The sequence below is a fragment of the Heptranchias perlo genome, chromosome 3, assembly GCF_035084215.1.
Source record: "Heptranchias perlo isolate sHepPer1 chromosome 3, sHepPer1.hap1, whole genome shotgun sequence".
Classification (NCBI taxonomy): Eukaryota; Metazoa; Chordata; class Chondrichthyes; order Hexanchiformes; family Hexanchidae; genus Heptranchias; species Heptranchias perlo.
In genome coordinates this window covers 38,682,682-38,696,120 of record NC_090327.1, presented here as the reverse complement: position 1 = coordinate 38,696,120, position 13,439 = coordinate 38,682,682, and the positions used below count along the sequence as shown (strand labels likewise).

The window sequence follows — 13,439 nt, the reverse complement described above, 5'->3', positions numbered from 1 at the left end:
TGCTGAGCCAAAGATGAAGATATTAGGACCTGCCAATACTCACTGTCTAGGCTCACGGCCACATGGACGAGGTATCGGAGGGCTTCCTGCTCATGGAAACATATCCCAATACAAGTCGTGGGCTTCAGGAGAAGATGGGGAAGGGAGAAATGTACCTGTGATCCTCTGTGCCGTGAGAGAATAAGTGATCGGGTCAGGGCGCTCAGCCATAAGGATATCACCGACCACAAGGCCCGGGACTGGGCCTGCTGATGGGGCAACAATGACACATGTTGTGGCCAATAACTTCCTTTCCTCTACAGCTGGTCAAAAATTAATCTGCAACCAGAGTCACAGCTTGTCGCTCATCAGTGACCCGTTGAGGTAACTGCAAAGGGAACAAAAGGAACAGAAACTAGCTGACATCACATCAGCCTTTGGAAAAGAGCATAGAGATAGCTGAAAGTAACCATAGCTTAACCTCTGTTGTGAGGATAATGAAATGCCCAGATAGATACGGGATGGAAAGAGGGAGTCGGTGAGGATTTATGGGAGGGAAGTGTTGCCAAGCAAATTTTCTGGAGTTCTTCGAGGAACTGACAGATCTTGTTAACAATAGATGTTCTGTGGATGTGATACATTTAGATGTCAGGGCTGCTTGTGATACCATGACACAGGCAATTAAGTCCATAAGGCGTGGAGTAGGAGGCAAGTTTCTGAGGCGGATGGGAAACTGGCCAGAGCGGAGAAAGCAAAGAGTGGCTGAATGGAACGGCATCGGCAGAGCAAGCGGTCAGTAGCCAGAAATTCCTCTCCAACTCCCGAAAATGATCAAGCAAGGCTCCATCCTATAATGCTTCATAATCCCAGCTAATTAACAACTTGGCTTATATAACGGGAAAGGGCTGGTTCTCTCAGAACTAAGTCGAATCCAAACCCACCTGTGTCTGCACTGTTCAGAAGGACTGACTCTCTGAAAAGAAATAATTTGTGATATTGAACCCGCTCTTTGCCTAAGGATTTTGTAGTCATGCCCTCTACTTTGGCAGGAAAAATCAGAGAGCAAGTTATTATCTTAATGGCGAGAAACTGGAAAGTACTGCAGTACAAAGGGATCTGGGGATCCGAGTGCAAGAAAATCAAAAAGTTAGTATGCAGGTGCAGCAGGTGATCAAGAAGGCCAACGGAATGTTGGCTTTTATTGCTAGGGGGATAGAATATAAAAACAGGGAGGTATTGCTGCAGTTATATCAGGTATTGGTGAGACCGCACCTGGAATACTGCATACAGTTTTGATCTCCATACTTAAGAAAAGACATACTTGCTCTCGAGGCAGTACAAAGAAGGTTCACTCGGTTAATCCCGGGGATGAGGGGGCGGACATTTGAGGAGAGGTTGAGTAGATTGGGACTCTACTCATTGGAGTTCAGAAGAATGAGAGGCGATCTTATTGAAACATATAAGATGTTGTTAAGCTAACTTAAGGGTTAAGTCATGGCAGGAGATCCCACAGCCGTGTCATGTTCCTCTTGTGGGATGTGGGAATTCAGGGATCCTTCCTGTATCCCTGATTCCTTCACCTGCGGGAAGTGTGTCCAGCTGCAGCTACTGTTTGACCGCTTGACGGCTCTGGAGCTGCGGATGGACTCACTTTGGAGCATCCGCGATGCTGAGAAAGTCGTGGATAGCACGTTCAGTGAGTTGGTCACACCGCAGATAAAAATTACTGAGGGAGATAGTGAATGGGTGACCAACAGACAGAGGAAGAGTAGGAAGGCAGTGCAGGGGTCCCCTGCGGTCATCTCCCTCCAAAACAGGTATACCGTTTTGGATACTGTTGGGGGAGATGGCTCACCAGGGGAAGGTGGCAGTGGCCAGGTTCATGGCACCGTGGCTGGCTCTGCTGCACAGGAGGGCAGGAAAAAGAGTGGCAGAGCTATAGTGATAGGGGACTCGATTGTAAGGGGAATAGACAGGCGTTTCTGCGGACGCAACCGAGACTCCAGGATGGTATGTTGCCTCCCTGGTGCAAGGGTCAAGGATGTCTCGGAGCGGCTGCAGGACATTCTGGAGGGGGAGGGTGAACAGCCAGTTGTCGTGGTGCATATAGGCACCAACGATATAGGTAAAAAACAGGATGAGGTCCTACAAGCTGAATTTAGGGAGTTAGGAGTTAAACTAAAGAGTAGGACCTCAAAGGTAGTAATCTCAGGATTGCTACCAGTGCCACGGGCTAGTCAGAGTAGGAATGACAGGATAGCTAGGATGAATACGTGGCTTGAGAGATGGTGCAAGAGGGAGGGATTCAAATTCCTGGGACATTGGAACCGGTTCTGGGGGAGGTGGGACCAGTACAAATTGGACGGTCTGCATCTGGGCAGGACTGGGACCAATGTCCTAGGGGGAGTGTTTGCTGGTGCTGTTGGGGAGGGTTTAAACTAATACGGCAGGGGGATGGGAACCGATGCAGGAAGTCAGTGGGAAATAAAGTGGTGACAGAAACAAAAGGCAGTAAAGGAGAGTGTACAGAACATGACCGGACAGATGGTCTGAGAAAGCAGGGCAAAGACCAAGGGAAGTCTAGATTAAACTGCATTTATTTCAATGCAAGAAGTCTGATGGGCAAGGCAGATGAACTCAGGGCATGGATGGGTACATGGGACTGGGATGTTATAGCTATTACTGAAACATGGCTAAGGGAGGGGCAGGACTGGCAGCTCAATGTTCCAGGGTACAGATGCTATAGGAAAGATAGAGCAGGAGGTAAGAGAGGAGGGGGAGTTGCGTTCTTGATTAGGGAGAACATCACGGCAGTAGTGAGAGGGGATATATCCGAGGGTTCGCCCACTGAGTCTATATGGGTAGAACTGAAAAATAAGAAGGGAGAGATCATGTTGATACGATTGTACTACAGACCCCCAAATCGTCAACGGGAAATTGAGGAGCAAATATGTAAGGAGATTACAGACAGCTGCAAGAAAAATAGGGTGGTAATAGTAGGGGACTTTAACTTTCCCAACATTGACTGGGACAGCCATAGCATTAGGGGCTTGGATGGAGAGAAATTTGTTGAGTGTATTCAGGAGGGATTTCTCATTCAGTATGTGGATGGCCCGACTAGAGAGGGGGCAAAACTTGACCTCCTCTTGGGAAATAAGGAAGGGCAGGTGACAGAAGTGTTAGTGAGGGATCACTTTGGGACCAGTGATCATAATTCCATTAGTTTTAAGATAGCTATGGAGAAGGATAGGTCTGGCCCAAAAGTTAAAATTCTAAATTGGGGAAAGGCCAATTTTGATGGTATTAGACAGGAACTTTCAGAAGTTGATTGGGAGAGTCTGTTGGCAGGCAAAGGGACGTCTGGTAAGTGGGAGGCTTTCAAAAGTGTGTTAACCAGGGTTCAGGGTAAGCACATTCCTTATAAAGTGAAGGGCAAGGCTGGTAGAAGTAGGGAACCTTGGATGACTCGGGAGATTGAGGCCCTAGTCAAAAAGAAGAAGGAGGCATATGACATGCATAGGCAGCTGGGATCAAATGGATCCCTTGAAGAGTATAGAGATTGCCGGAGTAGAGTTAAGAGAGAAATCAGGAGGGCAAAAAGGGGACATGAGATTGCTTTGGCAGATAAGGCAAAGGAGAATCCAAAGAGCTTCTACAAATACATAAAGGGCAAAAGAGTAACTATGGAGAGAGTAGGGCCTCTTAAGGATCAACAAGGTCATCTATGTGCGGAACCACAAGAAATGGGTGAGATCCTGAATGAATATTTCACATCGGTATTTACGGTTGAGAAAGGCATGGATGTTAGGGAACTTGGGGAAATAAATAGTGATGTCTTGAGGAGTGTACATATTACAGAGAGGGAGGTGCTGGAAGTCTTAACGCGCATCAAGGTAGATAAATCTCCGGGACCTGATGAAATGTATCCCAGGACGTTATGGGAGGTTAGGGAGGAAATTGCGGGTCCCCTAGCAGAGATATTTGAATCATCGAATTTGATTGAGTTTTATGAAGGGGTAACCAAGAAGATAGATGAGGGCTGTGCAGTAGACGTGGTCTACATGGACTTCAGCAAAGCCTTTGACAAGGTACCGCATGGTAGGTTGTTGCATAAGGTTAAATCTCATGGGATTTGGATGAGAATTTAGGAGGCATGGTTAGTAAGTTTGCAGATGACACCAAGATTGGTGGCATTGTGGACAGTGAAGAAGGTTATCTAGGATTGCAACGGGATCTTGATAAATTGGGCCAGTGGGCCGATGAATGGCAGATGGAGTTTAATTTAGATAAATGTGAGGTGATGCATTTTGGTAGATCAAATCGGGCCAGGACCTACTCCGTTAATGGTAGGGCGTTGGGGAGAGTTATAGAACAAAGAGATCTAGGAGTACAGGTTCATAGCTCCTTGAAAGTGGAGTCACAGGTGGATAGGGTGGTGAAGAAGGCATTCAGCATGCTTGGTTTCATTGGTCAGAACATTGAATGCAGGAGTTGGGATGTCTTGTTGAAGTTGTACAGGGCATTGGTGAGGCCACACTTGGAATACTGTGTACAGTTCTGGTCACCCTATTATAGAAAGCATATTATTAAACTAGAAAGAGTGCAGAAAAGATTTACTAGGATGCTACCGGGACTTGATGGTTTGACTTACAGGGAGAGGTTAGACAGACTGGGACTTTTTTCCCTGGAGAGTAGGAGGTTAAGGGGTGATCTTATAGAAGTCTATAAAATAATGAGGGGCATAGATAAGGTCGATAGTCAAAATCTTTTCCCAAAGGTAGGGGAGTCTATAACGAGGGGGCACAGATTTAAGGTGAGAGGGGAGAGATACAAAAGGGTCCAGAGGGGCAATTTTTTCACTCAAAGGGTGGTGAGTGTCTGGAACGAGCTGCCAGAGGCAGTAGTAGAGGCGGGTACAATTTTGTCTTTTAAAAAGCATTTGGACAGTTACATGGGTAAGATGGGTATCGAGGGATATGGGCCAAGTGCAGGCAATTGGGACTAGCTTAGTGGTATAAACTGGGCGACATGGACATGTTGGGCCGAAGGGCCTGTTTCCATGTTGTAACTTCTATGATTCTATGATTGTGAAGGGGCTTGATCGGGTGGATGCGGTAAGGATGTCCCCAAGGATGGGTGAAACTAGAACGAGGGGGCATAATCTTAGAATAAGGGGCTGCTCTTTGAAAACTGAGATGAGGAGAAACTTCTTCACTCAGAGGGTAGTAGGTTTGTGGAATTTGCTGCCCCAGGAAGCTGTGGAAGCTCCATCATTAAATAAATTTAAAACAGAAATAGACAGTTTCCTAGAAGTAAAGGGAATTAGGGGTTACGGGGAGCGGGCAGGAAATTGGACATGAATTTAGATTTGAGGTTAGGATCAGATCAGCCATGATCTTATTGAATGGCGGAGCAGGCACGAGGGGCCGATTGGCCTACTCCTGCTCCTATTTCTTATGTTCTTATGTACTCCCACCATCCCTATCCATCTCAAATAACCAATCTTACCAACTCTATCCAATTTCTTGTTATATTTTTAAAACCTCCGTCATGTTTCTTTAAAGTAAATAACCCTAACTCTTGGAGCTGTCCTCATAACCAAGAGCCCTTAGGCTGGGTACCATCCCCGTCATCCTCCTTTACACCGTCTTGATATCCCTATCCGAGTGGAGGGACCAAAGCTGGACACAATGCTCCAAATGAGAGGGTATCAAAATCTTGTGTAGCTTTCATTTACCACAAAAATTGGGATGTAGGGTGGCGGGAGCATTTCCAAACAGGGAACAGGCAAACCAAATGCAAAGAGGTATAGGACCACTCAGATGGACCTCAGTGGCCTTTTCCAGTCCTGTATATTCCTGTGTTCCTATGGGTAGATTGGGATAGTGGCTGATGAGTGGCATTTAATGTGGACAAATGCAAGGTAGTGAGATGAGGGAAGGGAAATCATCAGTGGGAATATAAACTAAATGGCTCTCGGCTACAGGACACAACACAGGAGAATGATCTGGGGGTAGCAGACAGAAACTAACAGCGCGGTGTGTACCAGAAGTAAGGAACACTAACCAGATTGGGATGTATAATTAGAGGGATAGAGCACAAATCCCAGGAGGTGATGATGACATAGGAACACGATTAGGCCATTTAGCCCCTCGAGCCTGTTCCGCCATTCAGTAAGACCATGGCTGACCTGTGACCTAACTCCATATACCTGCCTTAGCCCCATAATACCTTTGGTTAACAAAAATCTATCAATCTCAGATTTAAAATTAACAATTGAGCTAGCATCAACTGCCATTTGCAGAAGAGAGTTCCAAACTTCTACTACCCTTTGCTGTGTTTACTAACCTCACTCTTGAAAGTCCTGACTCTAATTTTTAGGCTATGTCCCCTAGTCCTAGACTCCCCAACAGGCAGAAATAGTTTCCCCCTATCTACCCTATCAGTTCTCCTTAATATCTTGAAAACTTCAATCAAATCACCCCGTAATCTTCTAAATTCCAGGGAATACAACCCTAATTTGTGTAATCTCCTCTCGTCCAGGTATCATTCTAGTAAATCAACACTGCACTCCCTGTCTTTCCTAAGGTGCGGTGCCCAGAACTGAACACAATACTCCAGGTGTGGTCTAACCAGGGCTTTGTGTAGCTTTAGCATAACTTCTACCCCCTTGTATTCTAGTCCTCTAGATATAAAGGCCAGCATTCCATTAGCCTTTTTGATTATTTTCTGTACCTGTCCATGACATTTTAATGATTTATGTACATGGACCCCATGTACGTATCCTGCTGGATGTCAGCCCAGAATTTAGAGCTGGAGTTCCGGTCTCCATTCACAGGGACTGTCTGTCTTTGGACCTCCACTATTTTGAGCTTTTCACCATTTAGAAAGTACTCTGATCTATCCTTTTTCGGTCCAAAGTGGATGACCTCACACTTGCCTATATTGAAATCCATTTACCACAGTTTTGCCCGTTCACTTAATCTATTAATATCTCTCTAACTTTATACTTCCATCTACACTGCTTACAGTGCTATCTATCTTTGTGCCATTGGCAAACTTGGATATGTGGCTCTCTATCCCATCATCTAAATAATAAATACAGTGAATAGTTGAGGCCCCAACACAGATCCCTGAGGGACACCACCAGCCACATCCTGCCAATTTGAATACCTGCCCATTATCCCTACTCTCTCCTGTCGCTCAGACAATTTCCTAACCAGGTCAATAATTTGCCCTCAATTCCATGACCATTTCAAAAGGCACTGGTACCACTACACCTGAAGTACTGGCTGCAAATTATGGTCACCGTACAACAGCAAGGAGATCCAGGTATTGGAGGCAGTGCAGGACAGGGCAACCAACTGATAACGAGCTTTTAGATATCTGAGTGGTGAGGGTGAAGAACTTGGGACTGTTTACTCTGGAGAGGAGTCTGCTCAGGGAGAGATGATTCAAGACCCTTAAGGGAATCGATAAATTGAAACCCAATGTGTTGGAGATTGTCACAAGTCCAGAACTGCGACAGAGGCTCAAGCTGCCCATCAGAGGCTGGTGAATACAATTCTGTTTGATTCGTACAGACTCTCAGTTGTTTTCGTATCTTCACACTCTTCCCTTGGAGAATAGTGTGAAATCATGAAAGGATTCACAGGCTGAATAAGCCTGACAGACTGCGATATGAACATTCCTTCCGTGGCTGTAACCATCTTTATACCAGCCGGTATGGTGGTTAGTCCTATACGCTGGGAGGGATTCATTGCCCCCCACAACTCCATATGATGAGCGAGTATCCTGCTGGATGTCAGCCCAGAATTTAGAGCTGGAGTTCCGGTCTCCACTCACAGGGACTGTCTAGAGCATGGTTCAAACCCTGCACCTTCTGGCTCACAGGTGGGAATGTAACCACTGAGCCAAAGGCTCACTCCAGACCCTCCGTGTTCCAGTGCAGTTTTGGTTTGTGTCCACATGAATGGGAACCCTGGTAAGACATAAAGGTATTGAGACGTATAGTAACTGTCATCCTTGGGTGAGGCCAGCAGGGTCTCTGGGAGCTTGAGGTGGCTCCAAGATGATGGTGATGGAAGTTTGGAACCAAAGTCAGCCCTCCATGACAAACTCAGTAATCTGACACCTGAGCACCGTGGTCAGTGATTGATCAGCTGGCCTGGCTCAGTGATGACCTGTCCCCGGGGGCTGTGACTCTTTCCATTCTGCTCAAGATAGCCCTACAAGCCTAATGGCTACGGTGGGCTTGGCTGGAGAAACAGTGGGAAGATTACCAGTCCTGTGCACTGAGGGGTTAAACTCCAGTAGTACCTGCGTGCACTTTATCGGAGTCCCAAAGCCTGGTCGAATTAGCATGTTGCCCTGGTTCCAAACTTCCGTCGCCAGCTGTTTGATTCTGAGACCATCTGATACTCAGCGAGACCCTGCTGGCTCTACCCTCCCCACTCTAAAGAGGATCATTGCGATATGCCACAATAGTTTGTGTCTGTGCAAGAGCTACCCATTGAGATTCAACAGTACTCAGATAACTATTTCATAAAAGTTCAAATTGTACTGCCAGGTATTTTCCACAGTTTCAAGTGGATACAATATAAAAATCTTCCCCCACCCACATCACTCTGAGCTCCCACTGACAACACTGATGGACAGGCTTTGATTAAAACATTTACACAGATTTAAAATTAACTCTTTAGTTCCTTCCACAAGATACCAGACACTCAACCCAAAATGAGTAAAGTGGTAATTTCATGTCAAATCCCAGATAAATGCTTTCTCCCTTTCACCAGCTCTTCACACAGAGGGTGATCAAACACACGGAATAGATTCTAGGATAGAGCAGTGCAGACGAAAACTCCGGGATCTTTTAAGAACCAATTTGGAGCTGGAACGGGAGGACTTTAGGGTCATTCCGGATGGATGAACTTAGATGGGCCGAATGGCCTCCCTCATCAGTAATTGTCTTAAGGGTGAAATACTGACGGTTACAGGTTAGACTGATGAGGGGACCAAGTTGAATTGATGAATTTACTGGAGAATCGTACTGTACACAAACATGTTTTGGCTTTGTTACAGTTTTTGAAATAGGTTATTGGCAAAAACAGCCCAGTGACAACACTGCAGTCTGAAGGATGAATCTCTTAAAGAGCTTACTCCTTTGCAAAAAGGCCTGAGATTCTGCAGTCCTTTTGTTTAAATTTATCTTTGATTCTTTTTCAGAGGACGGTGACTCTGTGCTGCTCACTCTGGCCGACACTAGCCTCCTGCGGCTTGAGCTCGACTCGAAGACTGCCTGCCTGCTGTACAGCTTCCGCGCAGCGGTACACAAGATGGTGGAAAACTGCTTGCGTCACGAGCTCCCGGAAATGTCCTCTGATCTGCGCAAGGAGCACGGCGAAGTGCTGTCGTTGCTTGTGGAGCTCTTGAACTGCTGGCCGACAGAGTGAAAGGTTCACTACGAGGAGGGGAGGTGGGCAGGCAGGTGAGTTTGTATTGTATTCTGTATCAGAATTGCCTGACGCAATGTACAAAAAAAGAGATTATAGCTGCTGTATTTAATGCTTTGAGAGCTTAAAATTGCCCTCACCTCTGTGAAATTACTTGAAACTGATGGACTGAACAGTCTGTGATCTCAGATAATTTATAACTGATGTTTATAATGGATCGTGTGTAAAACTGTAATCGGAATAAATCTTATCAAGTGAGGGCCCAAAAAAGTGGGGACTATGTTTCTGTACAGACAGCACTGTCTGATCTCCATGATTTCAAATTTATTAAAAAAAATACTTTTGTCAACAAGTTTGTGTTTGTCTTTATTTTTAAAAAAGTCTTGTGTCATGGCCCAACAGTAGCCCTCTTGCCTCTGAGTCAGAACTTTGTGAGTTCAAGCCACACTCCAGAACTTAAGCACTATTTGAAGAGCAGGGAATTCTCCTGGTGTCTGAACCAACATTCTTCCCTCAATCAACACCACCAAAAAAAAAGCAACTAATTATTCATAGGAACATAGGAACAGGAGTAGGTCATTCAGCCCCTCGTGCCTGCTCCACCATTTGATAAGATCACGGCTGATCTGTGATCTAACTCCATATACCTGCCTTTGGCCCATATCCCTTAATATCTTTGATTGGCAAAAAGCTATCTATCTCAAGATTTAAATTTAGCAATTGAGCTAGTATCAATTGCCGTTTGTGGAAGAGAGTTCCAAACTTCTACCACCCTTTGTGTGTAGAAATGTTTTCTAATCTCACTCCTGAAAGGTCTGGCTCTAATTTTTAGACTGTTCCCCCTTGTCCTAGAATCCACAACCAGCGGAAATAGTTTCTCTCTATCCACCCTATCCGTTCCCCTTAATATCTTATAAACTTCGATCAGATCACCCCTTAACCTTCGAAACTCCAGAGAATACAACCCCAATTTGAGTAATCTCTCCTCGTAACTTAACCCTTGAAATCCGGGTATCATTCTAGTAAACCTACGCTACACTCCCTCCAAAGCCAATATGTCCTTCCGAAGGTGCGGTGCCCAGAACTGCTCACAGTACTCCAGGTGCTGTCTAACCAGTGTTTTGTATAGCTGCAGCATAACTTCTGCCCCCTTGTACTCCAGTCCTCTAGATATAAAGGCCAGCATTCCATTAGCCTTATTGATTATTTTCTGCACCTGTTCATGACACTTCAATGATCTATGTACCTGTACCCCTAGGTTCCTTTGGACATCCATTGTTTTTAACTTTTTACCATTTAGAAAATGCCCTGTTGTATCCTTTTTTGATCCAAAGTGGATGACCTCACATTTGTCTACATTGAATTCCATTTGCCACAGTTTTGCCCATTCACCTAATCTATCAATATCGCTTTGTAATTTCATGTTTTCATCTACACTGCTTACAATGCCACCAATCTTTGTGTCATCGGCAAACTTAGATATGAGACTTTCTATGCCTTCATCTAAGTCGTTAATAAATATTATGAATAATTGAGGCCCCAAGACAGATCCCTGCGGGACTCCACTAGTCACATCCTGCCAATGTGAGTGCCTACCCATTATCCCTACTCTGTCGCCTTTCGCTCAGCCAACTTCCTAACCAAGTCTGTACTTTTCCCTCAATTCCATGGGCTCCTATCTTAGTTAACAGTCTCTTATGTGGGACCTTATCAAATGCCTTCTGGAAGTCCATATAAATAACATCCATTGACATTCCCCTGACCACTACTTTAGTCACCTCTTCAAAAAATTCAATCAGGTTTGTCGGGCATGACCTACCTTTCACAAATCCATGCTGGCTCTCTGATTAACTGAAAATTCTTGAGGTGTTCAGTCACACTATCTTTAATAAAAGACTCCAGCATTTTCCCCACAACAGATGTTAGGCTAACTGGTCTATCATTCCCTGGTTTCCCTCTCTCTCTCTTTAAAAAGCAGAGTGATGTGCAATTTTCCAATCCAGAGGGACAGTTCCTCAATCTAGAGAACTTTGAAAGATTATAGTTAGGGCATCTGCAATGTGCTCACCTACCTCCTTTAAAACCCTAGGATGGAAACCATCTGGTCCTGGGGATTTGTCACTAGTGCTATTATTTTCTTCATTACTGTTGCTTTACTTATATTAATTTTATCGAGTCCCTGTCCCCGATTCAATATTAATTTTCTTGGGATTTCCGGCATCTTTTCTCTTTTTCTACTGTAAATACTGACGCAAAGTCATCGTTCAACATTGTCAATGACAATATCCCCACTTTCAGTTTTTAAGGGGCCAACACTGCTCCTGACTACCCTCTTTTTCCTAATATAACTATAAAAGTTCTTCGTATTGGTTTTGATATCCCTTGCAAGTTTCTTTTCATACTCTCTTTTTGTAGCTCTTACTATCTGTTTTGTGACCCTATGTTGATCTTTGTATCCTTCCCATTCGCCAGGATCTGTGCCATTTTTTGCCTTTTTGTATGCCCTTTCCTTATGTCTTATACTGTCCCTTACCTCTTTAGTTGTCCATGGCTTTTTTTTTGGCAAGTAGAGTTCTTGCCCCTCTGGTATAAACCGATTCAGTATCACGTTAAATGTTTCTTTAAACATTTCCCACTGATCATCAGTCATTTTATCCATTAACAGATTTGCCCAGTTTACTGTGGACAGTCTCTGTCTCATCCCATTGAAGTCGGCCTTACCCAAGTCTAGAATCTTAGCAGCTGACTCACTTTTTTTTCCCTTTCAAACACTACATTGAACTCGATCATGTTATGATTGCTATTGGATAGATGTTCACGCACAGTTAAGCCGTTAACTAAATCTGGTTCATTACTCATTACTAAATCTAGTATGGCTTGCCCCCTTGTTACCTCTAGGACATACTGCTTAGAAAACTATCCCGGACACACTCAAGAAATTCACTACCTTTCTGACAGTTGTTCGTCTGCTTTTCCCAATCTATGTGAAGGTTAAAGTCCCCCATTAAGACCACTATGCCTTTCTTACACGCTTGTCTAATCTCCGCATTTATACAATGTAGCACTTCAGAGCTGCTGCCAGGGGTCCTATACACAACTCCCACTATAGTCTTAGATCCTTTCCTATTTCTCAATTCAACCCATAAGGTCTGCTTACCTCTCGTTATATCCCCCTTTATCATTGAAGTGATTTCATCTCTAATCATTAAGGCTACTCCTCCCCCTCTTCCATTTTTCCTATCTCTCCTGTAGACCTTATAACCCGGTATATTTAGTTCCCAATCCTGACCATCCTGCAGCCATGTCTCAGTAATAGCTATCATGTCATACCCTCCAATTTGAATTTGAACCTGTAGTTCATTTAATTTATTCCTTATACTCCATGCATTTGTATATAGAACCCTTAGTTGGGCCACACACCATAGCGTGACCTTCAGCTTTGATGCTGGGTTAATTGCCTTACACCTTCTAGTTTTCACTTTATCTGTAGTATCTAAAGTACACTTTCTTTCCGCTGCTCTACGCTTTTCCCTTTCACTTGTTCTTGAACAACTGTTTGTACTATTTGTATTGTAAATTTCCCCTGGGTCTTGCCCTCTCTTGCTGCTCTCAACTTTACTCCCTTCTGACTCCCCTCTCAGGTTCCCATCCCCCTGCCACTCTAGTTTAAACCTTCCCCAACAGCACTAGCAAATACCCCCGCGAGGATATTGGTCCCAGTCCTGCTCGGGTGTAACCCGTCCCGCTTGTTCAGGTCCCACCTTCCCCAGAACCGGTCCCAATGTCCCAGGAATCTAAATCCCTCCCTCCTACACCATCCCTGCAGCCACGCATTCATCTGGTCTATTTTCCCATTCCTATACTCACTAGCACGTGGTACTGGTAGTAATCCTGAGATCACTACCTTTGAAGTCCTGCTTTTTAGTTTATCTCCTAACTCCTTAAATTCACCTTGCAGGACCTCATCCCTTTTTTTACCTATGTCGTTGGTACCGATATGGACCACGA

General features: G+C 44.7%; 1 protein-coding gene across 1 annotated transcript in view; it reads left to right on the top strand.

The window, feature by feature from the left end:
- The window catches only part of dhx30 (DEAH (Asp-Glu-Ala-His) box helicase 30), a 62,318-nt gene extending 52,535 nt beyond the window's left edge, over positions 1-9,783 (top strand). Inside the window, exon 19 of the mRNA XM_067979025.1 lies at positions 9,205-9,783. Within this exon, the coding sequence (XP_067835126.1) occupies positions 9,205-9,431 (227 nt within the window). The 3' untranslated portion in view covers positions 9,432-9,783. The remainder of the gene's footprint in view (positions 1-9,204) is intronic.
- Positions 9,784-13,439: the final 3,656 nt, after the last annotated feature.